Source organism: Rhinatrema bivittatum, chromosome 2 (assembly GCF_901001135.1).
Source record: "Rhinatrema bivittatum chromosome 2, aRhiBiv1.1, whole genome shotgun sequence".
Classification (NCBI taxonomy): domain Eukaryota; kingdom Metazoa; phylum Chordata; class Amphibia; order Gymnophiona; family Rhinatrematidae; genus Rhinatrema; species Rhinatrema bivittatum.
Genome location: NC_042616.1, coordinates 210,899,135 through 210,924,860, shown reverse-complemented (window position 1 = coordinate 210,924,860; position 25,726 = coordinate 210,899,135). Strand labels below are relative to the sequence as shown.

Below are 25,726 nucleotides of genomic sequence, written 5' to 3'. Positions count from 1 at the left end.
CAAATTCTGCACTCCGCAGTAAATCAGAATTCCCCCAGGACTAATATTCTGTTTACTAGTCAAAATGATTAAGGCATAGGAAAAATACTTGTTGCCAGAGTTGTCCATTTAATATTTTTTCAAATGATGAAAAATTGAAGGGCCAAAACTCAAATGATGAAATTAATTTTTTGAGGGGTCGTATTAACAATGAGACCCTCAGGAAGGAGTGAAACCCCCCCTTACACACACACACACACACACACACACACACACACTCCCCTGAAGTAACTAATATGGCCCCTCAAGGGTCTCAATGCCATAAGCTGCTTATTTATCAGGTCAGAATAGATGGTGTAGAGCAGGGCTCCCAACCTTTTGGGAGCAAGGATCCCTTTTCAACCTCCAAAGTTTTCACAGACCTGCACATGCTGCTTTCATTTTTATTGGTAGTTTCATGCCATATAAAGTAAAGTTAGTAACGAAATAGATATATATGCACACCAGACTCCTTCATAATATATAAAACTTGTTAAATAATGCTTCCTCTGCACTAAGGCAGGCCAATCCACACCTGCACTTCTACCAGCAGATGGAGATGGAGAAAATTGACTTGCTGATGTCACAGACATGTAGCACTGCCCCAACATCAGCCAGCCAGTATTCTCCATCTCCAGCAGATGGATATGCATCTCCCTAGTGAGGATTTCTTATTAAAAAAAAAAAAAAAATTAGAACGAACAGATTGAGCTCATGAGGTGACACCTGTCTGGTCCCTCCCTCAGTTGAGCGGTTTAAGTCTCAATGCCTGGTCAGGCTTAGACTTGAGAAGAATGAGGGAGTGCTTGGTGGTAAAGGCTTATGCCCTCTTTCCCCTTAGCCAGTGATCCGATAGTGCTTTCAACCAGGGAAGGGTTGAGCTTAGGTAAAAAAAAAAAAAAAGAGAAAGAAGGGAAGTGTTAAGCCCCCCCCCTTTTCCTCACAAAGTCGTATTTTCCCCCTGTTTACTACCTTCCCCCCTCCCTCGCTTCCAGGGAGTTAATGGAGAGTGGAAGCAGCCCAGGTTGGTGGGTAGAGCAGCTTTTACTAGACCCCGCATTGCAGGCTCAGTTGCTTGGCTGCATGGTAGGTTGTGACGGACATTTTGGGTTTTTGTTTTTTTTTTTTGCATGCTCAGGTGCATGCACACGTACACATGGTGTGATGGTGGCTTAACATAGGCATACGTGTGTGCGCACAAGCTTGCAGTCTAAATTTAGGTGCGTATTTGTGTGGGTACACCCGTGTGCATATTGGTTTGTGTGCAGGGGACCACATGGAAAAAGTGTTATTCCCAGGACAAGCAGGATGCTAGTCCTCACATGTGGGCGACATGGGTAATGGAGCCCTATATGGAAAAACTTCTGTCAAAGTTTAATAAAGTTTTGACTGGCATCCAAAGTGCCCACTGAGCATGCCCAGCATGCCATTATACTTTCTGCCACAGGGGTCTCCCTTCAGTCTTCTTTTTTCCGCGGAGCCGTTAGCCTTGCGGTTAATTTGGAGTCCTGTGGTAAATTTCTCCACACTTTCAAACTTTTTCAAAAAGTCGGAAAAACTTTTAGCCGCAGGGTCTCCCTGTATATACCATCACGGTACAGTTTTTTCTTCACTTCGTTGGTTCCACACCGATTTTTTCCCGTTCCACGGTCGTCGACGGCTGTCCGACCTAAAATGGCTTCGGGATTCAAAAAGTGCCTTAAGTGCACTAGAAACATGTCCATAACGGACCCACACCAAGAGAGTGTGCTCTGCCTCGGCGGGAACCACCGACGTCAAGTCCTGCCCCCAGTGCACCGGCATTACATTGAATGGACGTCGACTCCGGATGGAGAAGATGGAGCAGCTTTTCCAAATTCAGCTGTTACCCTCAGCATCATCCTCCACGCAATCATCTCCGGCTGGATCGATTCGCACGGTAGTGCTGAAGAAACGAGTCCCAGGTGAGGCGGGAGATGCTTCTATCTCCTCCCCCTCTCCATTGTCAAAGGCATCGACGTAAGGCAGCGAAAAGTCCAAAGACAAAGAAAAACATCGACATCGCAGGCCGCACACATCGACCATCGATCCGGTGCCCGCAGTACCATCGATGGAAGCGGCATCGTCGGCTAAGAAACCTCGGCTGGATGTGGAGTCTCCGGGGCCTTCGATACCAGGGCGATCCCCACCTGTACTGGTGCAGGGAACCATACCTCCTCAGGGCTCTGAAGAGGTACTGGCATCGCCACTACCGCCTCCCCCCCATGGCTGCTCTGATTTCATCAACCATGCGGGCGGAACTTGATGTATATATTCGTCAAGCGGTACGGGACGCACTACTCGAGGCGATACCGCCAAGGCCACAGCCATCGACACCAGCGATGCCATCAATGCCGATTCCGGTACTGACGGATATTTTGCCCTCGTCACCGTCCATTCCGACACCGATGCCATCGGTGCCGATGCCGACGCCAGCATCGATTCCTCCCATGAAACAGTCGATGCCGATTCCAGAGGCTTCTATTTTTCAACCTCTGCCTAGCGGTAGCAGTAGCCCACCTAAACAGGCAAGGAGTCCATGTCTTTCCATATCTGGACGATTGGCTAATAAAGAGCACAACCGAAGAAAGAACTCTCACATCACTCAAGCTCACAGTCAATTTACTCCACTCCTTGGGTTTTCTGATCAATTACCAGAAATCCCATTTCACACCGTCTCACCATCTACAATTCATCGGTGCAGATCTAAACACCATCATAGCAAAAGCTTTTCTTCCAAGAGACCGAGCACAAACACTTGTTCTCCTGGCAAACACCCTCAGAAATCAATCGCAGGTAACAGCACACCAGTGCCCTCATTGCATACAGTTTTTGTTATGACAAAGCAGGCCTTACTCTCCAAGGGCGAGTAAAAGTACATTCAGTGAGAGCAGTGTCAACCTCAGTAGCACATCTTCGTTCTGTGCCAATTCTTAAGAACATAAGAAAATGCCATACTGGGTCAGACCAAGGGTCCATCAAGCCCAGCATCCTGTTTCCAACAGTGGCCAATCCAGGCCCTAAGAACCTGGCAAGTACCCAAAAACTATTCTATTCCATGTTACCATTGCTAATGGCAGTGGCTATTCTCTAAGTGAACTTAATAGCAGGTAATGGACTTCTCCTCCAAGAACTTATCCAATCCTTTTTTAAACACAGCTATACTAACTGCACTAACCACATCCTCTGGTAACAAATTCCAGAGTTTAATTGTGCGTTGAGTAAAAAAGAACTTTTCTCCGATTAGTTTTAAATGTGCCCCATGCTAACTTCATGGAGTGCCCCCTAGTCTTTCTACTATCCGAAAGAGTAAATAACCGATTCATATCTACCCGTTCTAGACCTCTCATGATTTTAAAACATCTCTATCATATCCCCCTCAGTCTCTTCTCCAAGCTGAAAAGTCCTAACCTCTTTAGTCTTTCCTCATAGGAGAGTTGTTCCATTCCCCTTATCATTTTGGTAGCCCTTCTCTGTACCTTCTCCATCGCAATTATATCTTTTTTGAGATGCAGCGACCAGAATTGTACACAGTATTCAAGGTGCGGTCTCACCATGGAGCGATACAGAGGCATTATGACATTTTCCGTTTTATTCACCATTCCCTTTCTAATAATTCCCAACATTCTGTTTGCTTTTTTGACTGCCGCAGCACACTGAACCGAAGATTTCAATGTGTTATCCACTATGACACCTAGATCTCTTTCTTGGGTTGTAGCACCTAATATGGAACCCAACATTGTGTAATTATAGCATGGGTTATTTTTCCCTATATGCATCACCTTGCACTTATCCACATTAAATTTCATCTGCCATTTGGATGCCCAATTTTCCAGTCTCACAAGGTCTTCCTGCAAAGCAGCAACCTGGAGTTCCCTTCACACCTTTGCAGCTCACTACTGTTTGGATAAAGGACAACAAGATGCAGCCTATGGACAATCTGTCTTAAAGAACTTGTTTCCAGTTTAATCCCAACTCCTTCCACAACCAACCTGCTGGGATTTTCGGCTGATTCATTTCCACCAACATTACTTCACAGTTGATTCACTACGAAATGACTCAGCCGCTAGCTTGCTAATCACCCACATGTGAGGACTAGCATCCTGCTTGTCCTGGGATAAAGCAAAATTGCTTACCTTGTAATAGGTGTTATCCCAGGACAGCAGGATGTAGTCCTCACGAAACCCACCCGCCACCCCACGGAGTTGGGTATAATACGTTACATTATTAATTTAATTTTAGGCTAACGCCATTGCTACAAAACAGACTGAAGGGAGACCCCTGTGGCAGAAAGTATAATGGCATGCTGGGCATGCTCAGTGGGCACTTTGGATGCCAGTCAAAGCTTTATTAAACTTTGACAGAAGTTTTTCCGTATAGGGCTCCATTACCGATGTCACCCACATGTGAGGACTACATCCTGCTGTCCTGGGATAACACCTATTACAAGGTAAGCAATTTTGCTTTCCTGTTCATACCCCAGAACGGTCCAGACAAGTGGGTTTATGCATCCCTACCAGCAGATGGAGGCAGAGAACAAAACTTTGAGGTACTGCTACATATCCAAGAGTGCCACCTGCAGTCCCTCAGTATTTCTGTCTCCAGCAGATGGTAGAGGTGCAAACCTGCAGTCTGTTAGTGACATAAGATTAGTTTTAGGATTAGAGAGAAGATAGACTAAAGAGTTTCATTCCTGATGTGGGGTCCATGACGCTGATCCCTTTGCAAGCGAATGTTGCCCAGGTCTTGGCCTTTTTGCAGGAGAGCTTGGCAAAGGGTTTGGCCTATAATTCTCTCTGACTCCAGGTGGCAGCCTGGGTTGTTTCAGAGGGAAGTTAAGTTGCAGAGAAGACCTTTAGCATCTCATCCGGACATAGTGCGTTTTCTGAAAGCATTTTGTCCTCTAGTCCGTAGACTTTGTCCGTCCTGGAATTTTAACTTGGTCCTATGAGTACTGTGTGGTCCTCTCTTCGAACCTTTGCGAAGGGCTACTTTGAAGGATCTTAACTGAAGGCGGTGATCCTAGTGGCGATTAGCTCGGTGAGATGGGTTTCTTTTTTTTTTTATGCATTTTCCAATATTACAAGATACAGATCTCGAACAGAAATATCAAGAATAGGATTAATTAAACTTACAAAAGAAATAACCAAAATAACCAAAGCAAACACCATTCTTTTCTCAATATAAGTCCTCATACGGGGAGCGGACCTAACCCCAACCTAAAGCAAATTCCTTTTTTTTTCCCCAAGAAATCTCAATAGACATAACAGCTACCATATTTTATCTGTAGGAAACATTACGTATTAGAGCTGGGTGTTACTGGTGACACAGGGGTTTTCTCAATTAAAAACTGGGTTAACTGTAGGGGGTCATAGAATACAAATGTATTATTCATATACTTTATCATGCACGTGCATGGAAACTTTAAACAGAAAACACCCCCAATTTGCAAAGCCTGCAGCCTTAACAGGAGAAAAGATTTTCTCCTTTTTTGAGTCTCCTGTGAGAGATCAGGGAACACGTTAACTTACATCGTAGAAAAGACTCAGTCCTATTTCTGAAGCCAGAGTCTCATTAGCCATTCCTTGTCTGGTTCAAGTGCTAAAGTGTAGCTGGAACAGCTAGCTCTGAGTCAGACATCTCCAATACTGCAGAAATATTCATGTTTGGATCAGGAACCGGCATCAATAGGTATTATTCCTTCACCTTGTTCTTCCCTTCTGAACTTTGGCAAGTAAAAAATCTTGGATATTGGTGGAATCGCATTTTCTGAGACCTGGAGAATTTCCATAAGATAGCTCCTGAACAATTACTTGGAAGGGGTTAGGGGTATTTGAGGAAAGTTGTTAAATCTCAAATTTCTATTCTTTACCATATTTTCCAGGTTTTCAATTTTCAAAGCCAAATTATTCCTTTCTTTATTCATTACTGACTGTACTTGCTGTATTCCATTTACTTGATCTCTTATAGAAGTGACTTCTTGTTCCAGTTCTAATGTTGTATTAGACAGCACCACAATTTTTTCTTCCATCTCCTTAGATTTAGCAATAACTGGTAATAGTTGTTGCAAAATAGAACTTCTCATTTCCACAATGGCTTCCCAAACTGTCTCAGAGAATACTGTGGGTCTTTTCACAATAGGCATTCTCAAGGAAAAGGGCTCCCCAACATTGCCACCAGTCCCTTCCAGCAATACATCTCCTCCCAAACCGGACTGCCCTTGCTGAAACTCCGGACTCACTGCAGCTGTCGCTGCCCTGTCGTGCCTCGCAGGGCTCTGGTCTAGTGATATCTCCTCTAGCAGCAGGATTATCCGGCGGTGTTCCCTCGGCAGGGCAGAGTGGTGACAAAGAGCCTGGGAGAGAGAGGAGCTCAAATTCTCCTCCCCCCCACTCTCCAACGGCTGAAACCCTGATATCTGGCTGCTGTACACAATGTGGGCATCCATTGGGCTGGAGAAAAGAGTCTGAGGAACTGCGGGGTAAGGTTCTGTCCTGGACTTTCTCTTTCTTCCCATCGTAAGGAAAAATTACAGCAAGAAAAAAGAAACTTGTATACCAGAGAGAGCTGTCGCCGAGCTTGTTCTATCGAGCGGCCATCTTGGATCCACCCCACCGCGGCGAGATGGTTCCCTGTACGTACCAGGATCAGTCCAGACGGTGGGTTATGTACCCCGTCCAGCAGATGGAGTCAGAACAAAGCTTCAGAGGGTGCTGCCCCCCATCAAGAGCCTTTCCTACCCATCCTACCTTCCTACAACTGTTAGCCAGAGAATGGGACAAGCCCGAAGCTTCATTGAAGGTTAGCAGGGCGATAGATAAGCTGTACCCTCTTCCCGAAGACTTCTTGGATCTTCTTAAGGTCCTGCAGGTAGACTCTGCAGTATCGGCTGTCACAAAGTGGAAGACTATTCCGGTCACGGGTGGCACGGCCCTGCGGGATATTCAAGACAGGAAGCTTGGAGGTCTACCTCAAAAGGGTATTTGAGGTCTCCGCTCTGGGGGTCCGAGCAGCCATCTGTAGCTCCCTCACACAAAGGGCAGGGCTCCATTGGGTTCAGCAACTTTTACCTCTCAGGGACTACTGCTGGAGGAAGCAAGTCAGGCAGACCGCCTAGAGGCGGCTATCGCCTATGGAGCGGACGCCCTGTACGATCTCCGAGTTCTGGTGAGGTCAATGGTCTCGGTAGTCTCGGCACGCCGCCTTCTTTGGCTTCGCAACTGGTCGGCAGACTCTTCTTCCAAGTCACGGTTAGGATCTCTCCCTTTTAAAGGGAAAGTTCTCTTCGGGGAGGATCTGCACCAGATCATCAAGCTACTCTGAGAGAATGCGGTACATCGCCTACCTGAGGACCGACCACGATCCTCTAGATCGTTAAATCCCTCTAGAAGTAGGTTTCGCCTGCAACGACGCTCCCGCACCACCAGACAGTGCCTTGTACGCCCTCTTCCAGGTCTCGGTCGTGGACATGTTCCTTTCGAAGCCGTAGGCCAATTAGGGACGGGGCTCCTTCCAAGTCCTCTCAATGATGCCAGTCTCACCCACTCCTCGCCCCCCCCCCCCCCCCCCCCCCCCCCCCCCCCCGGATCGGGGGTCGAATTGCTCTCTTCTTCGAGGAGTGGGCCTGCATCACCTCGGATCAGTGGATTTTAGACATCCTAAGGCGCGGTTATGCATTGGATTTTGTTCGAAAACCCCCCCCCCCCCCCCCCAAGAGGACAGGTTCCTATTTTCTCCCTGCGGAACCTCTCACAAGCAACTCATTGTTCGCCAGACTCTCGACAGACTCCTAGTTCTCGGGGCCATTATACCAGTGCCTCCCGAGGAGGTGGGCTCAGGACATTATTCCATCTACTTTGTGGTCCCCAAGAAAGAGGGATCCTTCCGCCCTTATTGGATCTCAAGGTGGTCAACAAGTCTCTTAAGGTTCTTCATTTCTGGATGGAGACTTTGCTTTCCGTGATCGCAGCAGTTCATCAGGGGGAATTTCTTGCTTTCTGGACCTGACGGAGGCTTACCTTCACATTCCCATCCTCAAAGCGTATCAGCGTGTTCTCTGCTTCAAGATACTGGGTCAGCATTTTCAATTCCAGGCCCTCCTGTTCCCCGAACATTCACAAAGGTAATGGTGGTGGTGGCGGCAGCTCTCTGACGCGAACGGATCCTCGTTAACCCTTATCTGGACAACTGGCTCATCCACGCAAAAACACTGACACGGGGTCATGCGGTGGTCACCAGGGTGGTTCAACTTCTCCAATCCCTCAGTTGGGTTGTCAACTTCGCCAAGAGCAGTCTTATTCCGTCACAGTCTTTGGACTTCCTGGGTGAGCACTTAGACACAGCCAGGGGCAAGGTCTTTCTGCGACCAGATCAGGCACAGTCAGTCTGGGAGCAGCTTCATCGCTTCTCTTGTCTCCCTTTTCCCACAACCTGGGATTACCTACAGATCCTGGAATCCATGGCATCCACTATCGATCTAGTACCTTGGGCGTTCGCACATATGCGCCCACTACAACAGGCGTTACTCTCTTGCTGGAAACCGGTGCCGCAGGAGTACCAGCTCGTCCTCCCACTTCCCCAGCTCGCCAGGGACAGCTTACTTTGGTGGCAAGGCCCACTCCACTTGGCGTGGGGCATGCCCCTCAAAATCCCAGACTGGGTGGTGGTCACCACAGATGCCAGTCTGGCCGGCTGGGGGGCAGTTTGCCAGACGAGTTCAGCACATGGTCTATGGACAAAGGCTCAAGGGGCGTGGCCCATCAATTGCCTGGAAACGAGGGCAGTACGTCTGGCACTGGAGCGGTTTCTTCTCCTTGTTCAGCACCGGGCGGTCAGGATCCTCTCAGACAATGCGACCACAGTAGCATACATCAACCGCCGGGGGGGGGCATGAGGAGTCGACATGTCTCGGAAACAGACCTCCTGATGTCGTGGGCGGAGATCCATCTCTCACCTCACAGCCTCCCATATTGCAGTTGTGGACAACATTCAGGCGGATTTCTGAATCGACAACGTCTGGATCCCGGTGAGTGGGAACTCTCGGAGGAGGCGATGCAGCTTCTCATTCATCGCTGGGTGACCCCTCACCTAGATCTCATGGCCATTTTTTCACAATACCAAAACGCTGCGATTCTTCAGTCGCAGAAGGGACCACGGCGCAGAAGGCGTAGACGTGCTGGTCCTTCCTTGGCCGCGTCATCTACTTCTCTATGTGTTTCCATCATGGCTACTAGTGGGCAAGGTTCTCCGGAGAATAGAGGCCCACCGGGGTCCGGTGATCCTGGTCGCACCAGAATGGCCACGTCGTCCTTGGTTCGCGGACTTAATCAACCTCATGGTGGATGGTCCTCTACGCCTGGGCCACCTGCCGCGCCTACTGCACCAAGGCCCAGTATTGTTTGACCAGGCACAACGCGTCTGTCTTGCGGCCTGGCTTTTGAAAGGCGGCGACTCAGACGCCGAGGATACCTGGAGGCCGTAGTCACGACTCTACTGAAGGCTAGGAAAACATCAATCTCCATCACTTATGTACAGGTCCGGAAGGTCTTCGAATCCTGGTGATTTCCTCATTCCACACAGCCGAGATCAGCTTCCGTGTCTCAGATCCTTGCGTTTCTTCAGGATGGTTTCGATAAGGGTCTCGCTTACAACTCCTTGTGGGTCCAAGTCTTGCCTCTTGGGTCCCTGGTCCACCTGCAGGGGCACCTTCCGCTGTCCTCTCATCCTGACATCGTTCGGTTCCTCAAAGGGGTAAAACATTTGAGGCCCCCGGTCCGGAATCCTTGTCCCTCCTGGAACCTCAACTTAGTGCACCAGATCCTGGCCTGACCTCCCTTCGAACCTCTGCGTTCTTCCACTCTCAAGGACCTCACTCTCAAGACCGTCTTCCTGGTGGCCATTTGTTCTGCCCGCCAGGTCTCAGAGCTATAAGCGCTGTCCTGCAGGGAGCCCTATCTCCGTTTTACTGACTCTGGGGTCTTCTTGAGTACAGTACCCTCGTTCCTGCCCATGGTGGTCTCGGACTTTCATCTGAACCAGACGGTGGAACCTCCGTCCTTCTCTACCAATGATTCACGGGAGCTCCGAACATTGGATGTTAGGCGCATACTGCTTCGTTACCTGGAGGCCACCAATGATTTTCATCTTTCGGACCATCTGTTTGTCCTCTGGTAGGGCCCAAAGAAGGGCCACAAGGCAACAAAGTCAACCATCGCCCGATAGCTCAAGAAGGCTATTGTAGCGGCATATATAGGGGCAGGTAGACAACATCCTATGGGGGCAAAAGCACATTCTCTTCGATCTCAGGCGGCATCCTGGGCGGAAGCCAGGCTGTATCCGCTCAGGAGATATGTCGTGCGGCGACCTGGAAATCATTGCATACATTCGCAAGGCACTATCGTCTACAGCTCCAGTCACCGATATCTGGTTACTTTGGCAACAGTGTCATTCGAGCAGGGCTTTCAGGGGCCCACCCTATGTAGGGAAGCTTTGGTACATCCCACCGTCTGGACTGATCCTGGTACGTACAGGGAAAAGAAAATTATTCCTTACCTGCTAATTTTCGTTCCTGTAGTACCATGGATCAGTCCAGACGCCCTCCCTAAGAAATTTGGGACTTGGGGCTTATTGCTAGACTTCCCTTCTGACTTCGCTAATCTGTTTACTCTATTCAGCTGTTAACCCCTATGTTTCAGGGGCTGCTTTTCATAGTTCTTTTTGCAAGTTCACTCCCATCACCAGTTTTGAGGTGTCTGTTTTATGCATTCTTATCCATGGTACTACATGGACTGATCCATGGTACTACAGGAACGAAAATTAGCTGGTAAGGAATAATTTTCTTCTTTCTGAGCTCCAAGCCTTAACATGCAGAGAGCTTTTTTTGCGAATTTCTGATAGGATCTCGTTGTGGGTGGTTCCTTCCTTTTTTTCCCCAAGGTAGTGTCATCTTTTCATCTTAGCCAGAAGGTGGAGCTTCCGGGATTTTCTCACCTGACACCCAATTTTCTCCATGCTAGGGAGCTTCATCTTTTGGATGTGCGTCGGGTGCTCCTCAGATATCTCAAGGTGACCAATGGATTTCGCTGCTCGGGCCATCTTTTTGTGGTGTTAGTGGACCAAAGAAGGGTTGCAAAGCGACTAAGAGTATGATTGCTTATTGGTTGAAGGAAGCAATAGTTTTGGCTTACATTTGCAAAGGTTGGTCAATCCCTGAGGGACTGCATGCGCATTCTGTTAGGGCACAAGCAGCCTCCTGGTCAGAGTGTCAGTATCACCGCGGGAGACTTATCAGACGGCAACTTGATCCTCTTTGCACACTTTTTCCAGGCATTACCGTTTGGATGTCAGGGCCCCAGAGGAGGGCTCCTTTGAGTGTGTACTGTGGGCAGGTCTTTTGGGATCCCACCCAGGTGAGAGTGGCTTGGGTACATCCCTCTTGTCTGGACTGATCTGGGGTATGAACAGGAAAGGAAAATTGGTTCTTATCTGCTAATTTTCGTTCTTGGAATACCACAGATCTGTCAATGGACAGTTACCCTCCCCCCTTGTTCCCATTGGGAGGGATCAGAGTGTGCCATGTTCTAATATGGATTCATCTTTCTCCTGGGTGGAGTTTAGCCAGGGGTTACTGGCCTTTTTGAAAGAACATCTAGCAGAGACAGAGCAGTCTGGTAAGAAAGGGGCTTGACATAGGGTGTCCTACTTGGCGCATCCAAGTCAGGCAAGCGCTGTAGAGAGACTGCCCTTGGGGAAGTAGAGGAGGATGAGCATCATGGCCCATTGGATGATTCCAGTAGAGATTCGAATTTCACACCTCTGGAAGAGGAGGAAATTCTGCCTGACTTAGAACTACATAGGGTTCTACTCCTCTTCTTTTACAAAAACAAATTGGCAGGTCTGTTGATTCAGACCCTGAAAACACTCAGAATAGATGGAGATAATGCTACAGGATCACAAAAGAAAGATCCCATCTTGGTTACCTTGCTCAAGATGTCCTGTTTCTTTCCCTTCCAATAACCAGTTTGAGTTAATTGATGAGTGGAACACCCCAGAAGCGAGCTTTAAAAGGGGGAGGGGGGAGTTCTTTGGTGGGCCTGTACCCCTTGGATATGAAAGTAAGGAGCAGTTGATGCTCCTTACATTGAAATCATCGGTTCAGTGTGCTGCGACAGTCTCAAAAGCAAACAGAATGTTAGGAATTATTAGAAAGGGAATGGTGAATAAAACGGAAAATGTCATAATGCCTCTGTATTGCTCCATGGTGAGACCACACCTTGAATACTGTGTAAAATTCTGGTCGCTGCATCTCAAAAAAGATATAGTTGTGATGGAGAAGGTACAGAGAAGGGCGACCAAAATGATAAAGGGGGTGGAACAGCTCCCCTATGAGCTTGGAGAAGAGATTGCTGAGGGTGGGATGTGATAGAGGTGTTTAAATCATAAGAGGTCTAGTATGGGTAAATGTAAATCAGTTATTTACTCTTTCGGATAATAGGACTAAGGAGTTAGCATGTAGCACATTTAAAACTAATCGGAGAAAGTTCTTGTTCACTCAATGCACAATTAAACTCTGGAATTTGTTGCCAGGGGATGTGGTTAGTGCAGTTAGTGTGCTGGGTTTAAAAAAGAATTGGAGAAGTCCATTACCTGCTATTAATCAAGTTGACTTAGAAAATAGCCACTGCTGTTACTAGCATGGGATAGTTCGTTTTTGGGTACTTGCCAGGTTCTTACAGCCTGGATTGCCCACTGTTGGAAACAGGATGCTGGGCTTGATGGACCCTTGATATGACCCAGTATGGCATGTTCTTATGCCTTTGTGTGCACTGTTACCAAGCGAACCATCACCCCGGTCAAAAAGGGAGCAGCTCTGAAGGATGCCCAAGATTGGAGGATTGAAGCCATACCCAAGCAGGTGTTTGAAGCCATGGCTATGAATTTACAAATGGCTTCTTGCTGCTGTTTGGTGGCTTGAGCAAGTTCGCATCTCTCTCATGAGACTCGAGGAGTGGGAGCTGATAGCTGGCCAGTGTTGGACCCAGGAGCCGCATTTCTAGCTGATGTGAGCTGTGACTTGGTGTATATGGCCACTAGAGGTGTAACTTCCATAATAGCAGCAAGGCGCCTGTTGTAGCTTTGGAGCTATTTCTCTATCTCCAGCAGATTTAGAGGTGCAAACCTGCAGTCTGGAGTTTGGTTAAAAAAAATTTCTGGAAGGCTCCCTGAGGTGTTAGGTTCCTTCATGGGCCATCCCTTGGGTTGAGCAGTGCAAGCGGGGGGGTTGGTGACCCCTGAGCTAGCTCAGCCTTTATCTGTCAGGGGAGGTGAAAGCCAGGGGTCCTTTTTCCCTCACTCACTCCCCCCACCCCCAAGTCCTCACCTTCAGAGTCTGCTCCCTCCACATCCAGAAGCAGGGGAGTAGCCCTTTTCTTTGTGCTTTCCTTGTTTGCTAGGTTATTTCCTTTATCTCAGGACAAGCAGGATGCTAGTCCTCACATATGGGTGACGTCATTCACGGAGCCCTTAAGCGGGAAAAACTTCTGGCAAGTTTCTAGAAGCTTTTAACTGGCTGCCTGAGGCTACTGAGCATGCCCGGCATGCCATGATATTCCCTGCCACAGGGGTCTCACTCCAGTCTTCTTTTTTCCGCGCTGCTAGCTGCATCGCGGGTTATAGGAGCCCTGTGAGTTACCTCACAAAGATAAAGTTCATTTTTCAAATTTTTGCCCCTTACGGGTCTCGCTCGGTTTGTCACCAGCTGGTGACAAACATCATATACTTTTTCGCTAAGAAAAGGGAATCCGAATTCATCGACGGATGTCGACGGAGAAAACTTCAGGATTCAAAAAATGTCCGGCCTGCAACCGGACTATGTCGATCACAGACCCGCACGTCGAGTGCGTTCGCTGTTTGGGTGGAGACCATGACATCGCCTCTTGTGCCCAATGCCAAGAAATGACGGTGAAAGGTAGGAAACTTCGCCATGAAAAGATGGCTCAAATTTTTCAAATCCGGACGTCACCGTCGCCCACGACTTCGACAAAATCCTCACCGGTGGGCATATCGAAAAAGATACTGATAAAGAAAAGGATCCCGGAGGGTTCGGGGGATGCTCCTTCGCCAACACCATCCGTGGCATCATCAAAATCTGTATCTGAGGTTCGCACAAAACATAAACACCGTAGGCACCATTCGATTCCTCCATTACCACCGCCAGAGGAACCGGTACCTAAACAACGAAAGTTATCATCGACCTCCGTAACACCTACAGGGGAATCGATACCATCGACTTCTGTGGCAGACTTAACCGCTTTGATTAAGCAAATTGTCACTGATGCCCTGAAGGAGAAGATACCGGCGTCATCGCCGATGCCGGCCCTAGGGTCGATGCCAACCATCGGGTCGATGCCGACTTCTCAGTCGATGCCGGCCACCGGGCCGATGCCGATTTCTCAGTCGATGCCAGCCACGGGGCCGATGCCGATGGACCAGTCGATGCCGACTATCGTGTCGATGCCCTCCTCGGTATCGATGCCGTTGCCATCGTCGATCTCTATGCCGATGACAGCGGCAGCGTCTACATTAACAACTCTGTCTATGCCGAGTGATGTGCCCAGCTGCTCTTCAGCGATGCCCGCTTCTCAGCTGATACCAGAAGCCTCATCGTCGGTGCAAATGCCGGAGCCATCGATGGAATCGAATATTTTACAAACCTCGATGTCCACAATGGCAGCCAGGCCCATCTCTTCAATGATTCCTATTTCAATGTTTTCTTTCCTAACTTCAACACTGTCCACTACTTCGCAAGTAACACCTCAATACACCCTAGCTCCGTCCAGAGCTCCTGTACAAGGGAAGAAGGCATTAGGAAAGTCTAAGCACACTTCCATACATGCTCCAGAACTTTCTTCTGAGAAAAGGTTACATGCCATTCTTACAAAAAGATATCAAGACCTTTTAGCTTCCTTGCCTACACAGCCTGAAGAGGAAAGTGAAGTCAGTGATGATGCACCTGACATTCAGGATCCTTTACAAGGCCCATCTGGGGTGTCACCATCTAGAAGGCTGGAACATCACCAATACCAGCCCCCAACAGACACATGGTCGGATACACAATCGGAGCATTCTTCTGAAGATTTTTTGTCAGAAGGTACTCCACCTCAGGCCAAGAAACAATCCCCTCCTGAGGACTTATCATTTGCCTCCTTCATCCAGGAAATGTCAGAATCCATCCCTTTTCAGCTCCAAGCTGAAAAAGATGAAAGGCAACAGACACTGGAGATACTACAATTTGTAGATCCCCCAAAACATAACTTGGCTATCCCAGTGCATGAAGTGCTGCTGCACCTTCAACAAAGAATTTGGGAACACCCGTGTACAACACCTGGTGTAAATCGAAGAGTGGACTCCACGTACTTAGTTCAAGCAGCTCCAGGTTTTGAAAAACCACAATTGCCACACAACTCATTAGTCGTAGAATCTGCTCAAAAGAAATCACGCAGATCCAGGGCGCACGCCTCTATTCCTCCAGGGAAAGATAACAGATTCCTAGACCTTATGGGAAGAAAGATTTACCAGGGAGCCATGTTGAATTCCAAAATTGCTGCGTATCAGCTGTACATGACGCAGCATCAGAGAAATCTCTGGAAACAGAGGAATTTCTCCCATCCCTGCCTCAACAACAACAGGAGGCAGCGCAACAAATAGTGCAAAAAGGTCTAGATGCTGGAAAACACGAGGTACGAGCAGCGTATGATGCTTTTGAGACTTCTTCCAGAACTGCAGCATCTGGCATCAGTGCACGAAGATGGGCCTGGCTGAAGGCTTCGGACTTACGTCCGGAAGTACAAGACAAACTAGTGGACTTGCCTTGCCAAGGTGATAATTTGTTCGGCACAAAGGTGCAAGACGCCGTGGCACAGCTTAGAGAGCACTCTGAAACATTAAAGCAGCTCTCCACTTTGTCACATGAAACTGCACCTCACCCTACCCGCAAGCCGCCACGTAGGGACACAAGACGTCCTTTCTACAGGCCAAGGAGATATTACCCTCAGGCCTCTAGACCACGGTCTACAAGACCTCAACAACGTCCTCAGCAAAGACAGCAACGAGCTGCAAGGCCGCAGCCTCCGCCCCAAACAGCTTCCACCTCTGGTTTTTGAAAGCCATCCCAGAGAGCAGAGCCAACCAAACCCTTTTCCGGAATTACCAGTAGGGGGAAGGATTTCCCAATTTTACAACGAATGGGAAAGCGTCACCACAGATCAGTGGGTCTTATCCATAGTTCATCAGGGTTACCACCTAGACTTCACATCTCCCCCTCAGGAGTTTCCACCACAAAACTCCTATCTCGAACACATTCCTCAATTACAAACGGAATTATCTACTCTTCTGAAAGCAAAAGCTGTGGAACACGTGCCACACTCTCAGAAGGGAAGAGGATTCTATTCCCGGTATTTCCTCATTCCAAAGAAAACCGGAGGCCTTCGTCCCATTCTAGATCTCAGAAATCTCAACAAATTTCTAAGGAAAGAGAAATTCAGAATGGTATCCTTAGGCACCATGCTTCCACTCATACAAAGGGGGGATTGGCTTTGTTCTCTGGATCTCCAAGATGCATATACTCACATACCTATATTCCCACCTCATCGCAAGTACCTAAGATTCAAGGTGGGACACCAGCATTTCCAATACAGAGTCCTACCATTCGGCCTCGCCTCAGCTCCCAGAGTATTCACCAAATGCCTAGCAGTAGTAGCAGGACATTTGCACAAACAAGGTGTTCATGTCTTCCCTTACCTAGACGATTGGCTAATAAAAAGTCAGTCGCAACAAGGAGCACTGACTTCTCTACATTACACAATACAGTTACTTCACAGACTGGGTTTTCTCATCAGTTATCAAAAATCCCTCCTGCAACCGTCTCATCTCCTCCAATATATAGGAGCAGAATTGGACACAAACCTTGCACAAGCTTTCCTTCCAGCAGACCGTGCACAGTCTCTGGCCCAGTTGGCGTACTCCATGTCCACACAACCACAAGTGACAGCACATCAGTTTCTCATCTTACTAGGCCACATGGCTTCAACGGTTCACGTCACTCCTATGGCCAGACTTGCCATGCGACTAACCCAATGGACTCTTCGCTCACAGTGGATCCAAGCCATTCAACCACTACATTATCGAATCCAAGTAACCCGCCAACTACGCTCCTCGCTACAATGGTGGACAATCAAGGACAATTTACGCAAGGGTCTACCCTTCCAAAAACCGATCCCTCAGATAACATTAACTACAGATGCATCCACCTTAGGATGGGGAGCTCATGTAAACTCTCTTCAAACTCAGGGAACTTGGACAAAACTCGAAGCCACATATCAAATCAATTTCCTGGAACTTCGAGCTATACGTTATGCGCTGCATGCGTTCAAAGACTGCCTTTTGCACAAGACTGTGCTAATCCAGACAGACAATACAGTAGCCATGTGGTACATCAACAAACAGGGGGGTACGGGGTCATATCTCCTTTGTCAGGAAGCGGCACAGATTTAGGACTGGGCCTTGAACCGCTCCATGTTCCTACAGGCCACTTATCTAGCAGGGATTCAAAATGTACTAGCAGACCGACTCAGTCGCCAGTTCCAACCACACGAATGGTCTCTGAATCCCTCCATTGCGACCAGAATATTCCAACGTTGGGGACAGCCAACAACAGACCTCTTTGCGTCGCATCTGAATCACAAAGTGGACAACTTCTGTTCTCTGCACAAACAGAAGAACCAACCAGCCAAGGACGCTTTTGCTCGCCCTTGGAACTCAGGCCTACTATATGCATATCCACCAATACCGCTCATCATTGGTAAAGTTGCAACAGGACAAGGGATCCATGATCCTCATAGCCCCATATTGGCCTCGACAAGTATGGTTTCCCACACTGCTAGACCTGTCAGTCCAGGATCCAGTACGCCTGGGTGTAGCTCCCAATCTCATCACTCAGGATCAGGGTCGGTTGCGCCATCCCAACCTTCAATCCCTATCCCTGACTGCATGGATGTTGAAAGCTTAATCCTACAATCACTTAATCTCTCAACTAATGTTTCTCAAGTGCTTATAGCTTCACGCAAACCTTCCACAAGAAAGAATTATTCTTTCAAATGGAAACTGTTTACTTTCTGGTGCAAGCAAAACAATATTGATCCTTTCACTTGCCCCACAACTACTCTTCTAGATTATTTGTACTATCTCTGACTCTGGTCTTCAGACATCGTCAATCAGAGTGCATTTGAGTGCAATCTCCGCTTACCATAACAAGATAGGAGATGCACCTATATCCACACAACCTCTCGTCAGTAGATTCATGAGAGGTCTAACTCACCTCAAACCACCAATTCGGCCTCCAGCTACACAATGGGACCTGAATCTGGTTTTAACAGGATTAATGCGTTCTCCTTTCGAACCCATAGATTCCTGTGAACTTAAATTTCTCACATGGAAAACTATTTTCCTCATAGCCATCACGTCAGCTAGAAGGGTTAGTGAGTTACAAGCACTGGTCACATATGAACCTTATACAAAGTTTCTCCATGACAGAGTGGTTCTCCGAACACATCCAAAATTCCTTCCTAAGGTAGTTACGGAATTCCACTTAAATCAAACAATAGTTCTACCCACATTCTTTCCAAGGCCTCACTCTCACCAAGGCGAAAGAGCTCTACACACTTTGGACTGTAAACATGCGTTGTCTTTTTATTTAAATCGCACTACGTCCCTCAGAAAATCCAATCAGCTTTTTGTCTCTTATGACCCAAATAAGCCAGGTAAAGCAGTGGGAAAGCATACTCTATCCAATTGGTTAGCAGATTGCATACAATTTTGCTATGAAAAAGCAGGCCTTCCTCTCCAAGGGCGAGTAAAGGCACATTCAGTAAGAGCAATGTCAACCTCAGTAGCACATTTTCGTTCAGTGCCAATCATTGACATTTGTAAAGCAGCAACATGGAGTTCTCTTCACACCTTTGCAGCTCATTACTGTTTGGACAAGGAAGGGCGACAGGATTCAGCCTATGGACAATCTGTCTTAAAGAACTTGTTTCCAGTTTAATCCCAACTCCTTCTACATCCAATCTGCTGTGATCTTCGGCTGACTCATGTCTTCAACAAGGCATTCCGGTTACCTGCATGGACAATGACTCAGCCTCTAGCTTGCTAATCACCCATATGTGAGGACTAGCATCCTGCTTGTCCTGGGATAAAGCAAAATTGCTTACCTTGTAATAGGTGTTATCCCAGGACAGCAGGATGTAGTCCTCACGAAACCCACCCGCCACCCCGCGGAGTTGGGCCTCAGACTTTATTATTTTATTTTTGCTAACGCTTATTGCTACATACAAGACTGGAGTGAGACCCCTGTGGCAGGGAATATCATGGCATGCCGGGCATGCTCAGTAGCCTCAGGCAGCCAGTTAAAAGCTTCTAGAAACTTGCCAGAAGTTTTTCCCGCTTAAGGGCTCCGTGAATGACGTCACCCATATGTGAGGACTACATCCTGCTGTCCTGGGATAACACCTATTACAAGGTAAGCAATTTTGCTTTATTCGGTGTCTGTGCCTTTAAAAAAAAAAAAAAAAAACCACTGTGAAGGGAACTGCTCAGGTACTGATTGGCTGAGCTTCTGGGAGATAGGGCTGGGTGAGTGAAGGCAAAAACTTCCCGAATGCCGGGCCGGGGGTTGCTTAGCATCGGGAACATGCTGCCGGCAGTGCTTGTTCAGTGGCAGGGACTATTTTTAGGCCCGACCATAATTCAGACCGATGCCCACTTAGTGCCAGAAAAGTTGTGGTGTGAGAGGAATTCAAGTCTGTACAACTGCGTTGTGCGCAGAGGGTGCCTCGAAGTGCTGAGACCTCCGCAGGCCCATTGGGAGTGGCAGGACCACAAAGGTGGCTGGGCTGGTGCTGCAGGCCCTGGGGGAGGGGGGGGGGGTCGGAGGCACCGGTGGCCATTTTGAGAGCACATGGCAGGAGCTAAAAGGCTGCTTCAAAGCCTCAAGACTCCCCTCCTACACTTTTGCTGTCTATTTAAGTCCTGCTGGTGGAAGGGACTGGGACAATGGGCAGGATCGCTCCTCTTCGTATTCGGAGCAGTTTTCAGCAGATCTTGTTCTGCTTCTTCACAAGGCCTATTTGACTGAGGAGGCAGAATCCAGGCAGCCACTTCTCAGGAAACCCCTTGTGACTTAAAGCCTTGGGGGGGGAGCAGGTGGGCTCTGGAGGGATCCTGTGTCTCCTTGGTCTGGGATGGTCCACGCCTGAGGCAGGGACATGTCAGACTAGTCGGATGGGCCCGATCAGCGCAGGATACTGCGGTGGTGCCGGACAAGGTCCTGGTCAGCGATTTAGTGTCTCCTATTTGATAAAGTCCCGACTGCTGAGGGTGACTTCCCTCAGGTAGTTCAGTTGTTCTGTAGGGGGGGAATTAGGTCTGTTGGTTCCCCAGGTGTTGAATATTTGGGGACTAGGAGGTGAAACCCAGTCCTAGAGGGACTGCGGGGGCCTCCTAAGGTGGTTTTTCCTTTATCCAAGAAGGTGAAGAAGTTGATCTGGAGTGGGAGTCTCTCAGAGTGGGCCTGAAAGCCATTGCTATGGCTAAGCTATATCCCTTGCTGGAACAAACCTGGAAGGACTTGGATAATGAAGGGATTATGGAGACCCCCTTAAGGCCTTTCTATTGCAGACAACAGTAAAGATGCTGGTAGATCGGGAGGGGGGAATCTCCTGAGGTGAGCCTGGAAGTAGTAAGAGCTATGGCAGAGCAGAGCTTGAAGACCTGGAGAAAAACATCCATTCCAGTAGCCAGAATGGCAGCTCTAAAAGATGTCCAGGCTCAGAATCTGGAGATCCTGCTCAAAGACGGTTTGAGGTTTCAGCTTAAGTCTTGTGCCGCGGTGTGCAGAAGTTTGATGCATTGTGTGTGCACTGGGTTCAGAAGGTGCACAAAGCGGTAAGGGACTGTGGCTGAGGCAGTGCAGACAACCCACTTGGAGGCGGGAGTGGCCTCTGTGACTGATGTTCTGTATAACATGATCCAGACTTCTGCCAAAAGATAGCAGTAGCTGCAGGAAGACTCCTATGGATACAGAATTGGTCGATGGATGTGCAGCTGTCTAACCTCACCTTCAAGGGAAAGCTGCTTTTTGGAGAGGGGCTAAAAGATACATGTAACTTGCTATTTTATAAGAGTATACACGAACACGAGTATTTTTGACATCTTGCTTGGTTTTAGACCTGCTAATTATGTCTCACAATTGGTATTGGATTCATCTGTCTACTACTGGTTGAGTGGGATTTTATCATGAAGATCTTGGAGAGTATCAGTGATCTGAAGAAGGTCTGGGTGAATTGGTGAAGATATCAGCAAACTGGTGATTTCAATTATGCACTTGTTTTAAAATATATTGATTTTCGTGAGTAAATCAGGGTTTTACGCAGGCTATTTTTTTCTGCATGTAAAATATACATGTTTATGTTTATATAATAGGAAAAGTGTGCTCTTTCAAAGCATTGCAGGTATTTACACAAGCGAACACATGAGGGTATGTTGAGTGCAGAAGTACACATGCTTTATAATTACTCCAGGGCTTCAGAAATCAGTCAGTCAAGGGGACCCTACAGCCAGTGAGGTTTTCAGGATATCCACAATATGCATGACAAGTGTACATATGAGTCCCCATGATAAGCAAATTTACCTCATGCATATTCATTGTGGATAACCTGAAAACATGAGTGGCTGTGGGGTGTCCAAGACAGGTTTGGGAAACTCTGATCTACGCCTACCTGATATGCATGGGTTAAATACTGTAGTAAATCTCTGCAGCCATATACACGTGTATATGGGGCTGCGCAGAATTGTTTGAAAGTTATCCTCTATAAGTGTTAAGTGTGTCAAATGTTTTCTTTTTCTTTAAAGGGCGCTATTGATGGACAGAAGGCTACAACTGAGGACTCATACTTTTAGAAACTATTCTTCTGACCTTCCTCATTTTTTTAAAACTTTGTTCTAAACTCTACATGTAGTTTTCAGCTTAAGTGGTTGAAGTATTGTTTTCTCCAATTTTTTTGTAAGATGCCTAAGGATGTAATTGCTGTAGTTTTGTGTAGTTGAACATCTTAAACAAAGCTAAATGGAAATCCTCAAACTGTTAGTATGAAAATCTAGTGAAGTCTTGTATAAATCTTTGTGTTGTAAAAACCATTGAACACCTGGCTGTTTAATGAAGATATACATTGTAGATTTTTTTTTTAGCTTTTTGTGAACTTGTGGAAGGAGAACAAATACTGTAAAATAAAACCTGCATTTACAAATTATTTGTAAATTTGTCTTTTTTGAAATGTTTCTCATTAATTGAATTCATTTTGAAAATTAGCACTCTTGAAACTGACAAATAGTTTTGAGAAGGTATTTGCAAAGGGGAGGGGAAAAGAGGATTCCTTGCTTATGTATTACATCAGGTGCTCTAGAATATAGACTAAATTATGCATTTCAGTAGCTAATATAGTTTTATGGTGGTTTATTTCTAAAAGAAACTAGATGAACATTAACGTCTTCAGTGTTTCACAGAGTGAAGAACCTAAGGTATTCAGCACATGGCTGTTAAAAGGTTGAACTTTACCAGTTTCACCAAGATGTCTCAAAGCATTGTTTGTTCAGTAGAATAAGAAAAAAAAATGGTTGGTGATTGTACATAAATACATTTTATGTGGTTATTGATAGGATTTAATTTGGATTACTAGTTATTGTTAATAGAAATTAGGTGTGCACTTTTCTGTTAAACTGATTATGGTTTTGCAGTGATAGTGTCCAGTCTCTCTTCCTAGTTCTATAATACTCCATTTTCATCACATCACACAAGTTTTAAGTATTGCTGTATTACCTATTTATTCTCCGAAGAAAAGCAGGATGGTAGTCCTTACACACGAGTGATGACATCAGATGGAGCCCGATGCGGAAAACTTACATCAAAGTTTCTAGAAACTTCGACTAGGCACACTGAGCATGCCCAGCATGCCCTGTATCATGTGTCCAAGCAAAGTCTCTCTTCAGTCTCTCCCCCCCCCCCCCCCCCCCCCCCCAGTGCTGTGAGCCTCGCATTTTGATTGAGCTCTAAAAACTGGGCTTTTGCCTCATGAAAAACATTTTTTTGCAGTTTTCATGTTCATTTTCTTCAGGTCCATCGCAGAGTGCCTCTTGGTGCCTCCCCATAGTGTCTGAGTCAAGTTTTTGGTGTTTCGGGTAAGTTTCTTTTCACGGTCTGTTCTCCTCCTGGTGGTGGTGCTTCAGTGCCCACCGGCCATTAACGCCTGCCGCCATGTTTCCGACTTTTTTTCTTTCGCCACGTCATGGCCTTGTCTGGTTTTCGTTGATGCCACCAGTGCCTGAGGATCATGTCAATCACTGATCCTCATGATGTTTGGATCCTCTGCCTGGGGGCATCGCATGATGTCAAGGGTTGCCGCTTATGCGCCTAGATGATCCTGAAGGGACATCGACTTCAACTCAACAAGATGGATCAGGGTCAAAGAAGTCCGAGCCGACTTCATCCAAGGACCTCAGAGCCACATTGAAGGACACCACGCCATCAACATATTCGAGGCTGTTGTTTCTGTCGAGGTTGCTGGTGGATAGGGGCATCAGACAGACCATTGTTTATCTCCTCCGGTCTGAAGATGCCGGATTTTTTGGCATCTGCACCGGGGAAAGACTGGGCCGAGCATCGAGGGAAGCCTAAGAAGCATCAGCACCAGTCCCTGTTGTACGGTGAGGGGGAAAGGGGATGCACCAGCTTTTGCCATGATAGCCCCGAAGTGACCCTGTGGCGAGGAGCGCCCATCCTCCATGGATGCCCGGTCTCCATTGGTCCTGGTGCCAGTCACTGATCCCCCTTCGCAGGTTCGAGAAAGATCTGGTCACCCCTTCTTCCTCCCAGTCTGTGTTGGTATCAGCAAAGATCGAGGAGGAGTTGGAGTGTTGAGTCCAGCTGGCGGTGGAGCAGGCGCTGCAGGACTTTGGTCCTGTGGCACCAACAGTACCGGAGCCAGTGCTGCCTGTCCTTGTACCACTTCTGGAGAAGCTCAATGTACTTATCGATGCGTTACCAACCCAGCGCGTGTCCAAGTCCTGGGACGGCACCGGTGCCCAGCAGGGAACAGAGGCCTTCCCCTACCGATACGGTGGCCATCGCCAGTTCCTCCAAGGAGGAAGTTCCACAGGCAGATAGTCCTCTGTCCAGTTCCAACAGTGCCTGTACCTCTGGACTTAGGCCAAGAACCTAGAGCCCCATCCCTATAGCATACAGTGAAGATGAGGGTCCCTATGAGCCCTGGGGGGATGATTAGACAGACCTTCAAGGACTGGCTTGGTCTCCAGTCATGTCCTCTTCCGGATGAGCAAAGGAGGTCTCCGCCTGAGGACCTAACCTCAGGGTTTGTGAGGGTGATGGCAGAGGCTATCCTATTTCAGCTTTTGAATGAGAAGGATGCCAGCCACAAAATGCTTGAAATTCTCCAGTTTGTGGAGCCTCCTAAGGAGATCGTGGCGGTGCCGGTGCGCAAGATCCTTAAGGATTTGCTGCTGAGAATTTGGGAACAATCCCTCACAGAGCCTCCCATTAACAAGAAGGCAGACGGGGTTTACCTTGTCCAGAATGCTGCCAGATTTGATAAGCATCAGCTGCCTCACCAGTTGGTAATGGTCGAATCTGCCCTCAAGAGGGCCAAGTACTCTGACCCATTCCTCGGTGCCCCTGGGGATGGACCACAGAGCGATGGATGTTCTTGGGAGGAAGGTATTCCAAGGCACCATGCTTATTTCCTGCATCGCAGCCTACCAGCTCTATGAGCCGATACTCTGACATCTGGAAGCAGGTGGAGGAGGTGGCTGAACAGCAGCAAGACACCATGTCTCTGGTGCACAAGAGTATGGAGTGCGGGAAACAGGTCTGTGTAACTCATGATGTCTTCAAGAAAGCATCAAGGATCTGTGCAGTGGGAATCAGTGCCTGCTGAATGACATGACTGTGGGCCTCTGATCTCTGACCAGAGGTACAAGAATAACACTGACATGCCATATACGAGAGAATCTCTTTGGAGAAACCCTCCAACAACTCTGCCAGCACTCCGGATCAGCCTTACTCCTCCAGGAGGCCAGGGCTAAGGAAGTATTTTTCGCCAAAGGAAGTACTATCCTCCGCCTCCTCGATCCCGTCAGCACCTTCAGAACCTCTGCAGCTGTCCCAGGCAGTAGAAAGCCCCAGCCATCTCCTCAGTCAACTTCAGGGATGGGGTTTTGACTGGGCTGTAGGGAGCATAAGCCAGTTGCCTGTACCCAGGATGATGGGCCCTCCGGCTGGGGGGCAGGCTGCAGTTCTTTGCAAACCAGTGGCCCAATGTAACCTCTGACAGTGGGTTTTGTCTGTCGTCTGCCAAGGATACCAATTAAATCTATTGGGTGTCCTTCCAAATTGCCCTTCGTGCCCATATTAGGGGCCGGTAGTGTATCAGGAAGTACTACAAACTGAGTTCTCCTCCCTCTTTATTGGCCAGAGTAGTCAAACCCATACCACCATGGCGAAGAAGGTGGGGATTCTAACTCCAGGTATTTCCTGATTCCAAAAGAACAGGAGAATTCCGTCCTATCC

The 25,726-nt window shown here is 47.8% G+C and overlaps 1 protein-coding gene across 6 annotated transcripts in view; it reads left to right on the top strand.

The window, feature by feature from the left end:
• The window catches only part of TRA2A (transformer 2 alpha homolog), a 229,722-nt gene extending 207,325 nt beyond the window's left edge, over positions 1–22,397 (top strand). For all 6 annotated transcript variants that reach the window (XM_029589091.1, XM_029589089.1, XM_029589086.1 and 3 more), the window contains exon 8: positions 22,000–22,397. In XM_029589091.1, the coding sequence (XP_029444951.1) occupies positions 22,000–22,047 (48 nt within the window). In that variant the 3' untranslated portion in view covers positions 22,048–22,397. The remainder of the gene's footprint in view (positions 1–21,999) is intronic.
• The last annotated feature ends 3,329 nt before the right edge of the window (positions 22,398–25,726 follow it).